This window comes from Etheostoma spectabile, chromosome 21 (genome assembly GCF_008692095.1).
Source record: "Etheostoma spectabile isolate EspeVRDwgs_2016 chromosome 21, UIUC_Espe_1.0, whole genome shotgun sequence".
Taxonomy (NCBI): Eukaryota; Metazoa; Chordata; class Actinopteri; order Perciformes; family Percidae; genus Etheostoma; species Etheostoma spectabile.
In genome coordinates, this window is record NC_045753.1 from 6894647 (window position 1) to 6907025 (window position 12379).

Genomic DNA, 12379 nt, shown 5'->3' on the forward strand with positions numbered 1-12379 from the left:
ATAACAAACTGTAACATTACCCCCTATTTAAACTGACATGATTGCAGATTTGTGTATTTTTTGTACAATTTAATACTCAAAGAAGATTTCTGTTTGCAGCTCAGAGTATTCTTGGACTTTTTTAACAACGGGAACAGTGACTGAAATTGATATCAACATAGACTGCTACGGGGAAAAACATCAAGATCCATTTTTTCCCTAGCCCAGCCGAACAATAAATAATATTATGCTATTATATCCTGCACAATCAACAGTAAATCTTTACTACAAGGCTTATTTAAAGCGCTACATTTAGGTGTAAGCACAAAATGTATTTGCAAAAGGACAGAAAAACAACTAATGAAAAATCCCAACTTGCAGAAGAGAATTTGAACGTGATCCAAAAGAAAGGACAGATTCTTACAGTCTTTGCGCTCACCCATGACTGTTTTAATTGCAGCATGCTGTTGTTTTATTTACAGTCTATGGTCCTGGCCACCAGGTTACAGAGGACCAGCCAGCAAATGCCTAAGGGTGGCCTGTCTTTATATAGAATACAGACTACACCTACCAAGGCAAAGTGTGGGATACAACTGTGTGTAATATAAGCTGACTTGTAAATGGTGTTTGGATACAAGGAGTCAAACAGTAAGGTATCCATGTTAGCACTGTAGCTCAACCATTCCTCATACTCATAATCCCACCTCTACGGGCTACCTTTTGCTTTAGGTGCAGGAATCGGATTTCTTGCTGCTTTTGGCTGACCACTGCTGTTCTCTCGGCTGGTTGTTTAGAAAAAAACGTTGCTAGCAATGTGCAGTGCAGTCTGGGAGCTTCTACACCACCCAAATGTGACTACAGGAACATGTCAGAGGGGATGTATACACCAGACACGCACATGCCGCAACCTGTGAAAATGTACGTGATCAGACAATTCTAATAACCCAGACCAAATTATTTATATCACTGATGATATAATGGATTACTCCACATTTGGCCCCCTGGCTTGATAAATTATTTTACATTATACATGCTATGTTCACTATTTAATTGCTGTAACAGACCAAACTGCAACACTGTGCAATTACCACTCAAGAATATTAACATTCACTTTTCAATTTGCTGGTGAGTGTGACTATTAACACATCCCATAAAACACATAATCAGACTATAGCCAAATATTGATCTGCTCGGTGTCGTTACTGAATTCACAGAGATGCTGCTACAGTATAATAGCCTGTGTTAACCCACCTATGCTCAGTTTACAGTGCAGGAATTTTGTTTGCCCACCTTCCATGCTAACAGAAACATGATCTCCTTTCAGTGCAGTAGCTAGCTACATGTCAGCCAACTGATATTAGCTAAACCAGGATGTGTTCAAAGGCGTCGATAGGTGATTTCTGTTTACATGGAGATTGTTTTCGTTTTTAGGTGACCACATACTGGAGGTCACAGCGTTTTAGTTGAACCTTTTACTAGCTCCACCATTGCTTGCCACACCACCCGGTTCACAGTTTACAGTGTAAGCGGAGCTAACGTGTGTGTACCCGTGTAGCACAGCACTGACACGGATAGGTTAACGTTACACTGTGTGCTTCCCAGTGTTGCCACTCAGTCTGGTTGTCTTTTACCAGTTAGGCCAGACCTGTCCTGCCTGCTGTGGTGGTCACCATGTAACTATATTGTAGAAACACCTATTTACTATAACGTGTTTGTGAGCCAAATGTGTCATAACCCTAACTATTGACAATAAAAGGTCAAACATATCTCATAGGGAAAAAAACACATATGTCGAGCTCACCCCTCTCCGTTAATTACAAGTGTCGACCCGCAGTCGCCGTTTGCTGTCTGCTGGAGACACAACCCGGACGCTTTTTTTGGAGAAAAACAGCTCTTTAATTCCTTTGTCCTCCGGATACGCTCCCGCTTCCCTCACACTAGCAGGCCAGGGTCTTTGCAAAATACATGTGTAGCTTCTACGTAACCTAATCTGTGTGCTTCCGTGACACAAGCAGTTTCTGCCATTTCATTCCAACGTCGCCTAAACCTTGCGATGTTTCCTCGGCTGCACAATGAGGACCAGGGGGACGTTCAAGACCGGCTGCGAGTTTCCGGCAGCCGCTCCGGGAAAGCGGAAACGACGGTTTTGCAACGTTTTGAAACAACACCGCATGAAACGCAACCTGATAAAACCATGGATGTATAATCAAACCATACTGGAAGATAGTGGTATTTTACACATATTTATGTGTGAATTTTAAAAAAGTATACATAACATATACCAAAATACGTATACAAAGTGTGTTATTAACAAGCTTGCACTTGAGCAGGTTTACTTATTCTGTTTGCTGTCATAGATTACACTACCAAATCACAGTGCAGGCTACATAAGATTATCTTATGTAGCCTTCTAATTATCTTTATTAACATTTGAGTTAAAAAATGGAGTGCCTAATTTTATTTGGTAAATTACATACACTCAGTTTTCAGTTTAAAAACTGCATATTAAGTTGTTTCTACCTTGAAGACCATAAAGGTTTTTTATTTACAACTGTATGTATGCACTTAACTACACATACTGTACTAGTCTAATTACAATTAGGATGTACCTGTATGTAACTTATTTGCATTTTATGATAGACCAAGTCCTATACACTTATCTGACAGCTACTGTTTAGATTAAGATTTTACATTGAAAAAACATTTTTAAACGCTCATCAAAAGACTTACTGGAGTATGGTGTCTGCCCAAAACCTCATCCATAGCCTAAATCAGGTAAATGTAAATTTGCTGTATTTATATAGCGCTTTTCCAGTCTTAACAACTGCTCAAAGCGCTTTTATATCTACAGGAGACATTCACCATTCACACACATTCATACACTGTGGCCAGGGCTGCCGTACAAGGTGCCACCTGCTCATCAGATAAACATTCACACACATTCACACTCCGATGCGCAGCACCGGGGGCAATTCGGGGTTCAATGTCTTGCCCAAGGACACTTCGACAATGACTGCAGGGTCGGGGATCGAACCACCAACCTTCCGAGTGGAAGGCAACCGCTCTACCACTGAGCCACAGGCGCAGCGGTAGCCGATAAGCACTGTACTGATGATTTTCTGTACCAGCTTATAAAAATTCAGCACCCAGATATGCATATGAGAGTTAGTGTGTTTAACTATTTAACTATTATCAAAGGTGTCAAATCTGTCCCTTATGAAAGCTTATGTTAGTGGCACATGCAGGCATTACCTTGACGTGTCAGCCACAGGTCAGTGTGTTAATTATTCCTTATGCTGTAAAGGACGGGTGTAAATCTGGACAAAGCCCTCTTTTGAAGATGTGCAAAAAAAGCAATACCAGCACCCATCCGAGGCCCTTGTTACTGTTGTATGACAGTTCACAAGAATGCACTCTTAGACCACTTTTGATTTCAGACCTAATATTTTACTTGTTACATTACATCACTTTGATGAACATTCCAAATGCTTTTTCAATGCTTTTTGCACTGGGAGGCACAGGTGGGAGGATACAAAAGCCATGGTATCTGGTTATTCACAAAGCCATGTATATTTGCCAATCAACTTAATCTTTGTACGGTACTAACGGAAAGTGGGACAATTATTGTGTCCGTTGTGATTGAAACCTCAGATTAACACAATGGATTGGTCCTTTGCTGCCCCATCTGTCGTTAGCTTGCCCTGCAAATCCAATTATGTTCTTATGTCCCCTAGTCTAAAAATAGTTCAAAAATGACGCAAAAAGCGGAAACAACACATCATTAGTTAGAGCAAATTACGTTACGAAGCTGATGTGTCCTTTGTGGAGACAATTGATCTGTGATGAGGAGTTGATGCTTTGTGACAAACTGTCATGACAGACAGCAGCACTCAGACGAGGGACAGGTGGGTGGAATGGCAGCAGAGGATGCATAGGAGGAAGAAGGATTAGGTTCAGACTGCTGGATGTCTGAAGAAACCTAAGCAGAATCTTTTCAGATACCGGATAAAGTAAGGTAGGTAACTCCTTAAACCACCTGTAGGTTTAGAAATATTTTTTTTGCAGACTCACAGGGTCCTTTATGTATAGTGGCTTGCATAAGTTTACACACCCATGCTAAAGTTGTTTAAAAAGAGGAATAAAAAAAACATCTTTTGGAAATGGGTCTTGATGCGTCAATTCAAAATGAATTGGAAAATCCAACCTTTTAAGGACACCAATTTTCTTTGTGAATGAATAATGTATTGTAAATAAATATTTGTTCTTCCTTAAAATACAGGGAGCATAACTATACACACCCCTATGTTAAATTCCCATAGAGGCAGGCAGATTTTTTATTTTTAAAGGCCAGTTATTTCATGGATCCAGGATACTATGCATCATAACAAAGTTCCCTTGACCTTTGGAATTAAAATAACCCCCCCATCATCACATACCCTTCACCATACATAGAGTTTGGCATGGTGTTATTTCAGTTAGCTTAATAGCTGGTTTGATTTGCATTGAGAGATGACCTTATGGAAAGTACCCCATGCCAATCTCTATGTATAGTGAAGGGCATGGGATGATGTGGGGGGACTATTTTAATTCCAAAGGGAACTTTGTCAGGATGCATAGTATCCTGGATCCATGAAATAACTGGCCTTTAATACTAAACATCTGCCATCCTCTATGGGAATTTAACATAGGGGTGTGTAAGGCATTAAGATCAATTTCCAAAAGATGTTTTTTTATTCCTTTTTTTAATCAACTTTAGCATGGGTGTATAAACGTATGCAAGCCACTGTATACTGGTGCTGTGACAACACATTTTCCATATGGGATGTAGAAGATGAAATGAAACTGGATGAGACTAAAAGCGAGCTCCTGTGCAAAGCAGCAAACCATTTACTCAAACTCTCACAGAGTAAGAAGCAAAGAGCCTGTTTGCTAAGCCAGATTTCTCTGGATCAATCTAGGTAACAAACAACACAAAGTAACACTTATAACTGCCTGGTTAATAATACTTACACATTTAAAAAAAACAAAAGGTTTGGCACTTGTATTGTTTAGGCCCACTAATTTGACTAGGCCTAAACAAATAATGGTAATTTTTTCACAGAAGTTATTTTTCACAGAAGATATTTTGGCATGTCACAATAGCAATAGCACAGGTGTAAATAATAGAATGAATGATGGCTGGACTCCATTTAGCTGCTTCATTTTTATGGTCCTGGTAGTGGCATGCTGCACTAGTGTCACATTGTCTTGACTTGCTGGGACACATTGTTACTAGAAACTAGGGCTGCACAATTAATCAAATATTAATAAGCTTGTATTTGGCTTCCCACAATTGAATGACTATGATCGACTGCCATGTTGATGTTCAAAAGGTATGCTCTGCTTATAGAAAACTCTGCTGCATATCAAATCAACCACTTCCTAAAATTACAGCATGACTCGGGAAGGACTCAGCCAACCAGTGTCGTGCCAGCAGTGGCATTAAGCACAGCTCTTCACTGTTAAATCACCTAAAAACGACACCGGGCTGCTACAGTGTTCCAACACACACAACACTAGACTGCCCCTTCAGACTCAACTTGGCCAGACATTTCTGTGTTCTCAGCTAAGATTGACACAAAGCGCTGCAGTGTTTCAGTGTATATTTAAGTTTAAATTAAACGTTGGCCGACAAGTGCAAACAAACACTTCCCTTCATGCTAGAAGTATGTAAATTAAGCTAGATGCTTAGCAATGCTAACCAGTGCACTGTGTACAGAAAAATAGAAAAGAAAAAAAAATGTTGGTTGTTGTCTGTATATTTTGAAAAACTTTAATCCTCTCACTGTGTTTTCACTTTGTTAAAGTTAATTGGAACATTTTGGCAACCTAAAAACGTCTTGTTTGGCGTTCGGTAGCACCTTGTCAACCAAGGTTAGCTAGCTAGTGCTAGCATTAGCTGCAACTTTAGGGAATGTAGGGAATTTTCTGTATTGCAGTACATGCAAATGAATGGTGCCAGTACCTAGAGGTCCACATTAACCTGCTGGTAAAACTGCCAGATGACTGGCTTCAGAATCGGCAACTTTCCCTCTTTAACATTTAGCTTAGCGCAGCACAAATGCAACCATACACAACACTGGCTTCCTCAGCAGCTCCACTCTCTTGTCCAAAAATCTTCACATCTTTCAAAACAACCAAGATGGCGGCAGCCAAATTCTCCAGGCTTGTAGGCTCATTGAGTCAATGAGTCACTAATGCAGAAAATACAAATACAAAGCATATACAAAAAGGAGGCCAGGTCAAAACAAACAAAAAACAGTATGTTGAGTACGTGAGTTTTTCTCTTCTTAACTCCAGTGGTGTCTCCTGCTTCTGGCCTAGGCCTACTGCATTAATGGAGGTTGACTCAATAGGTCCTATACATAAATGTGATGCTATACTGTAGTCAATCCACTTTTTGCAGTAACGTCTGTGCTGCTGCTGCATTAAGCCATAAAACCATAATCTATTATTGACATATCTTTAAGTGTCATTTAATGCATGTTTGCCTGCTCCCGGCCGCAGTTTATACAGTATGACTTTTATGCATTTAAAGTGTTATTGTTAGTGATATGTACTTTTCATGTATATTTGCTATCTAGCCATAGACCCAGTTAGGTCAATTCAGACACTCTCTCCTTCGGCTGACCATATAGGCCTAGTGTTAGGGCCGTCCACAAAAAAAAACAAAAAAACATAAGAACGTGTGCATCCACACTGATTAACGATTAGTGGCGTCAGCAGACGTAAGAGTACAGGAATGTCACTAGTAATATCTGACATATTCATGAACTCGGTACATTTTATGAACCTAAAAATAAGGTTGTCAAACCCAGCCAGGGAAAAAGTCATGCCACGCCACTGACCTTCCGGTATGGAACAAATACACTTTCACATTCCTGAGTGATACTGCTTAAACATTTTGTTTTCTATTTTACGAAGATGAGAAGGAAAATCAAGTCCTTAATAAATGTAATCTCAGCCATGTCATTTTGTAAATTTGGGAAGGCTTAGGGAACTTCTGCTGTGTTGAAAGGATATGTGGCGTTTTTATGGATATGTTTTTTTGTTTTTTTTTACTTTGGGTTGTCTCTGTATTTCCAGCACGTTTCTCCCACCAGAGTCCCTGTTTCTCCTAAAGTGTTTTAGCCCATTGTATTGCGTTTGCCGTGGTCGGCTACCATGACATTAGCCTAGCGGCTAGCTGATGTTTAGCTAACAGCTTTATCCTGACTGAGCAACATTGTGAATTTTTAGCCTGTATACACAGTTTGTTACAGTTAAACAGAGCAGCTGATATTGCTAGTGAGACCAATTAACAAAAAAACAACATCCAAATCACAAAATTAAAAAACTGAATATTATATATATATATATATATATATATGTATATATTAATGCAGGAATGTAGCATGGAATTGAAAGCAGTGCTCTGTTTAAAAAAAGTCCCCAAAATCAAGAAATAATCCTGGTTAATAATTTTAATCTAATATTTATCAAAATAATCAGAGTTATAACTTTGGCCATAATCATGCAGCCCTAATAGTAACCCATGCTTTTCCTGCTATGACAAGTCAGTATGTCTGCTGTGAACAACGCCTTTACTGATGGTTTCACCCCAGGTTGCTTTGGTTGAATTAAGTACACATAACCTGATTAACAGAGCTGGGTTACTTGGCAATTTCCCATGATGTCACCAGACATGCTTGAGCCTGTCAGTGTTTTAATTCTGTTTGTGTGTAAGAATGGTCACAGAGTGAGATGGATGCATGCATGTCTATAACGTGTCTAAACAACAGAAATGCCATATTTGAGGAAGTACATTCAAGCAAATTAAAGATATAACAAAGTTGAGCATGCTATATGCTATAACACATGCTAAAAACATTCTTCTGTTTCCCTTATCCTCCAATGTGAGAAGGAATAAGATGATTATTGTCTAGGTGCTTCCTGGAGGCAACATCCGAATGTTAATCTGATTGTCTTTTGGTTTGATTATGGAAAACTAAACATCCTGTGGTTACTGAACCATGCCAATACTTATGCTATTTATGTAATGTTAATCTGTTTGCTCTTCTTTCTGTTTTGTGCCATAAAGATTGAACAAACAACAAAAAGACAAATAATGTATAAACGTATTTTCTTTTCTTTGAAAACAAAAACTGTGGACTTTCTGAAATCTTATAGTCATTAATCTGGTGTAACAAAAAGGAACCTGTGTTGAAGCTGTTAAAACTCTCCATTCTGCATGTTTGCATGTTTTTTTTAATGTAAAGCTAGATATAGGTTATAATATATATATATACATATATAAAGTATACAGTCTATATAGCATACAGTATACATTGCTTTATTTTGATAGGAAATGTATAAAAGCAAGATACAAAAGTGTTTCCAATCAGATCTAATTCCACTGAACCTTAAAGAAAAGGCAAGTGGACTGACCAGTCTCCCCGAGTTGGTCAAATTTGTGCCTCGGAACACACCAAAGGGACGCCGAAATTAGCGTACATTCTGGTTGGGCGCAAGACGTAATACGTCTCCATAGCAGCAGGCGGCGCTAATCTGTATTGTTGCCCAAACAAATGAAAACCGGAAGCTGACTGGATGAACGCGTCACGTGGGTCTGTTTCCCAGTGAGCCTTCCGATTCAACGTGTCAAATCGGCCAAAATGAAGGGCGACGGCCCCTCCGACTGACGACAGCGTGGAACACACCTAACAGACCCAAGTCACTGACCTCGCCAGACTGATAATCGGGTTGGGGTGTCAGGGCCTTTAAACATTTAATGTGTTGAATGAAAAGTGTCATTCCAGCCCCCCATGAGGACATTCAGCCTGCTTGTTAAGACATCACACTTGCTACAACTTCTCCTGTAATGGACTATGGTGTGTTATTCCCATTAATAGGTATTTTAATTGAAAGAAAGCAATGTTTTCCAGCAGGATGGGTACATTTGTGACCCTGGCAGAAGTGTTGGAGGCCCGGGGTACGCCACTGGAAGAAGATGAGGTCTGGTGTCTGCTGCTAGCCACCACTGAGGCCTTACTAGATATTTCCAAAAGAGGTAACCACTTCCTACCAATTCCACCTGTTTCCGTGCACACGGCCAGGGGTGGGGCCAGAAGGGGTGGGGCCAGAAGGGGGGGCACTCTAACCAATCCATTTGGCCGGAGTGCTGTCAATGTGACAACTGGATCAGAATACTGTCGTTTTGCTGCCTATTCTGCCCTTGTCACGTGACCAATTATTGTTTCCATGATAACTATCTAAAATTCTGAAATAAATGTGTATTGTATTCGGGTACCATTTGTTAAAATAAAAACAAGTGATACTAAATGGGATGTTTTATTTAGCAGAATCGTATTGTGTTGTTCTATCCTATCCATTATTTCCTATATTTCTAGGAGGATTTTCCATGATGTATTCTGATACAATCCCCCCCGGGACTGATTTTTGATTCCCCATTAGCCATCCGGCTTAAAAATGGAATTGCCCCTACACACGGCTGTTTTTACAGGCAGCATTAATGAGATTAATAAGATTGAAACAACTTGCTCAACCAAACAGAGCAAGAGAAAGCAAGAGAAACCCTTTGAGTTGGTTAACGTTGCCGTTTGTGTTCCACTCTCTGTCTAGGTTCAGGCAACATGTGCAGTGTGCTGAGTCCAGGCTCGGTGCTACTGTCAGCCAATGGGAGTCTGGCCTTTAAGAGCTGTGCCCAACATGAAGACTTGACCTCCTTCACAGCTCCGGAGATCCAGCAGGGGCACGCTGCCTCCACCCGGACTGTAGCCGAAAAGGTTAGAAAACTTGGACTTGTTGTGAGGACACCTGATTCAAAATATCAAGTGGTTCTAACCCTGGGAGTTGGGAACTCTAAAATGGGTGGCAAGATAAATCTTTGGGGTCATAAGATGTTTAATAGGATAAGAAAAGATTGAAAAACTTGCTTAACTTATTTGCTTGTGAACTACTGGGTAGTTTAGTCACTGTAGGCTTCTAAAAATTGTTCAAATATACTATCTGATGAGGGAAAACACATTATTAAACTGTGAAAAGGTCATAATATAATGGTTTACTGATTCATGGAGAATTTGCTGTATCTTAAGAGGACACAAGTTAAAAACGTTATTAATATGAAAAAATCAAATCCATAAAACTTGCTATTTTTAATTAGCCCACAGTTTTACAAATGTCTTACATAAATTAAGACATTAATTTATGTAAGACATTTGTAACCCCCCACCAGTGTTGAACCCAAAGTTACGCCCTTGAAGCGTTCAAAACTGTGACGATTTTACAAAGTGGCGCCTGTGCCTAGTCCTGTACGTGGGAGTGTAATACGTGATAATGTCATAATTGAAAACGTAATTGAGAAGACAGTTTAGATGTATGAACACAGTGTTTTAGGAGACGGTGTGCTTTGTTCGAACAGGAGTCCCTAACCCTTTAATCACATTAGTTATTAGCATAAAGTAGCACTAGTCCCATTCACACCCCCTTATAGTTCCATTTATACATGAGCAGGAATGAATCCTGACCTTGTCCTGCTCTCCTCAGATGGTTGTGTACTCTCTGGGGATGACTCTTTATTGGTGCGTTGATTATCATCTACCTCAAAACCAGGTACTTTCTTCCCTTGTCTATCTCTTGCTCAAACTCCTTCTTGTGTATTCTTAGTATTTGCACATGATCCATTTGGCTGTCACTTGTTTGCTCACAGCCGGTCCGGCTGAGTGCCGAGCTGGAGGGTTTGCTGCTGAGCATGTGCGAGGACATGGTAGTCAGACGGACTGACCTCCTGACGGTGCTGGAGACCTGTGAGCTTCACCACAAGACCTCCATGCTGCCTCCTGCTGAACGGCTCGTCAGGCAGCTGGTAGAAGATGTCTACAGAAACTCAGTGAGTGGCCGGAGGAGCGGATGGTGTTGGTTCGGTTTTTAGAGGATTATGTGAAGTTATGTTAGTTTTTTTTTTTTAGTTTTTTTTTGTGAAGTTTACTGATAGCACAAACTCTCTGCTTGTTTCCTTGAGCTGAACAGTGATGTCTTTGCAGGTTGATCATGTGTCCATGGCTGAAAATGGATCCCGGCTAACAGACCGAAGTCAAATGATCAGGAACAGATTGCACAGTAAGAAACTGATCCCTTCTGACAGATTCAAAGTCTAACTGCATTTTTTTTCCATCTGCTACAGCATACATGTCTGCTCTGTAAATTAATTGTACTGTGTTCAATTTCACAATATAGTATTTCTTCTGGTAGTTCAATAAGTAAATAATCTACACCAAATGACCAAAACTCTATTTGTGTATACTCCTGTGTGACTTTATCTTTAGTGGAGAATGAACATAACGTGCAACGATCAAAACATAAAGCGTCATCCAAATGACGTAGATGCTGCCATAACACAGTTTGGCCACTGTTTTTTTACAACATGCATTGTGGTATAATCTTGATAATATTTGTCAAAACCAGCCCTACTTTAAAGAAAATAGTTTTGGTAATAGGCTTATTGGCTTTCTCAGCCAAGAGGTAGATGAAACAACTGATACTTTCATGTCTGTATGCTAAATATGAAGCTACCGCGGACAGGTGGAAACAGCTAGCTGGCTCTGTCAATCTCATTTTTTTTAAATCAATACAAAAACCCAAAGGTGTAAATAAGGGATATTTATATAGGAAACAGTGCCAAAAAGGACACTGCTCCCAGCCAGGAAATAGTCACAGGCACATATAGTCTATTTCCCCATGAATAAGAATCAGAAAGGGCTTTATTGCCAAGTACGTTTTTTTATACATACAAGGAATTTGTCATGGTATGGTGTGTGCATGTCACACATTCTCTAAAATTGAAACTGCTACAGAAAAAGAAAGTATAATACTGTCCTAATTAATGAGCATTAGAGGTTCTGGTTGGTTGGTGTTTTACCATATGGACAGACCAAGGCTAGCTGTTTTGACTTTGTGTTAAGCTAAGCTAACTGTCTTCTTTCTGCAACTTCATACACCACCCTCAATTCTGTCAGCAGCCAGTTAGCTTTACATAAAGACTGGAAGCAGGGGGAAACAGCCAGCCTATCATCTACCAGCCCCTCTTAAGCTTGCCTATTTTTTACGTATTTATTAGCTACTACTAGCCCTTTCAGTTCTTTACATTTGGACGGAGCCAGGCTAGCCATTTCCCCCTACTTCCAGTCTTTAGCCGACTGGTTTGCTTAGCGTGGTTCACAACAAAATAGCTGTTGGTAGCTTAATATTTAGCATACAGCCATAATCTTCAGCAAAAAACACAGAAAGACATTTTTAGATATGTGCCATGCCAATTGCGAAAGCTATCATGTGGACATACGTATTGCATACCAATTTGTTTTTC

The 12379-nt window shown here is 39.9% G+C and overlaps 2 protein-coding genes across 5 annotated transcripts in view; one reads left to right on the plus strand and one right to left on the minus strand.

Moving 5' to 3' along the window:
• The window catches only part of LOC116671539 (mitogen-activated protein kinase 8), a gene marked incomplete at its 3' end in the record, with an annotated part of 31027 nt that extends 28953 nt beyond the window's left edge, over window positions 1–2074 (minus strand). The window contains 1 exon segment of the mRNA XM_032502907.1: window positions 1781–2074.
• A 1664-nt stretch (window positions 2075–3738) lies between these two features.
• The window catches only part of frmpd2 (FERM and PDZ domain containing 2), a 38486-nt gene continuing 29845 nt past the window's right edge, over window positions 3739–12379 (plus strand). For 2 of the 4 annotated variants that reach the window (XM_032502841.1, XM_032502842.1), the window contains exons 1-9: window positions 3739–3839; window positions 3885–3994; window positions 4808–4937; window positions 8943–9067; window positions 9640–9803; window positions 10564–10629; window positions 10727–10906; window positions 11061–11139; window positions 11212–11216. In XM_032502841.1, coding sequence (XP_032358732.1) covers window positions 4816–4937; window positions 8943–9067; window positions 9640–9803; window positions 10564–10629; window positions 10727–10906; window positions 11061–11139; window positions 11212–11216 — 741 coding nt within the window. In that variant the 5' untranslated portion in view covers window positions 3739–3839; window positions 3885–3994; window positions 4808–4815. The remainder of the gene's footprint in view (window positions 3840–3884; window positions 3995–4807; window positions 4938–8942; window positions 9068–9639; window positions 9804–10563; window positions 10630–10726; window positions 10907–11060; window positions 11140–11211; window positions 11217–12379) is intronic. The other 2 variants (XM_032502843.1, XM_032502844.1) reach the window with 2 other exon arrangements.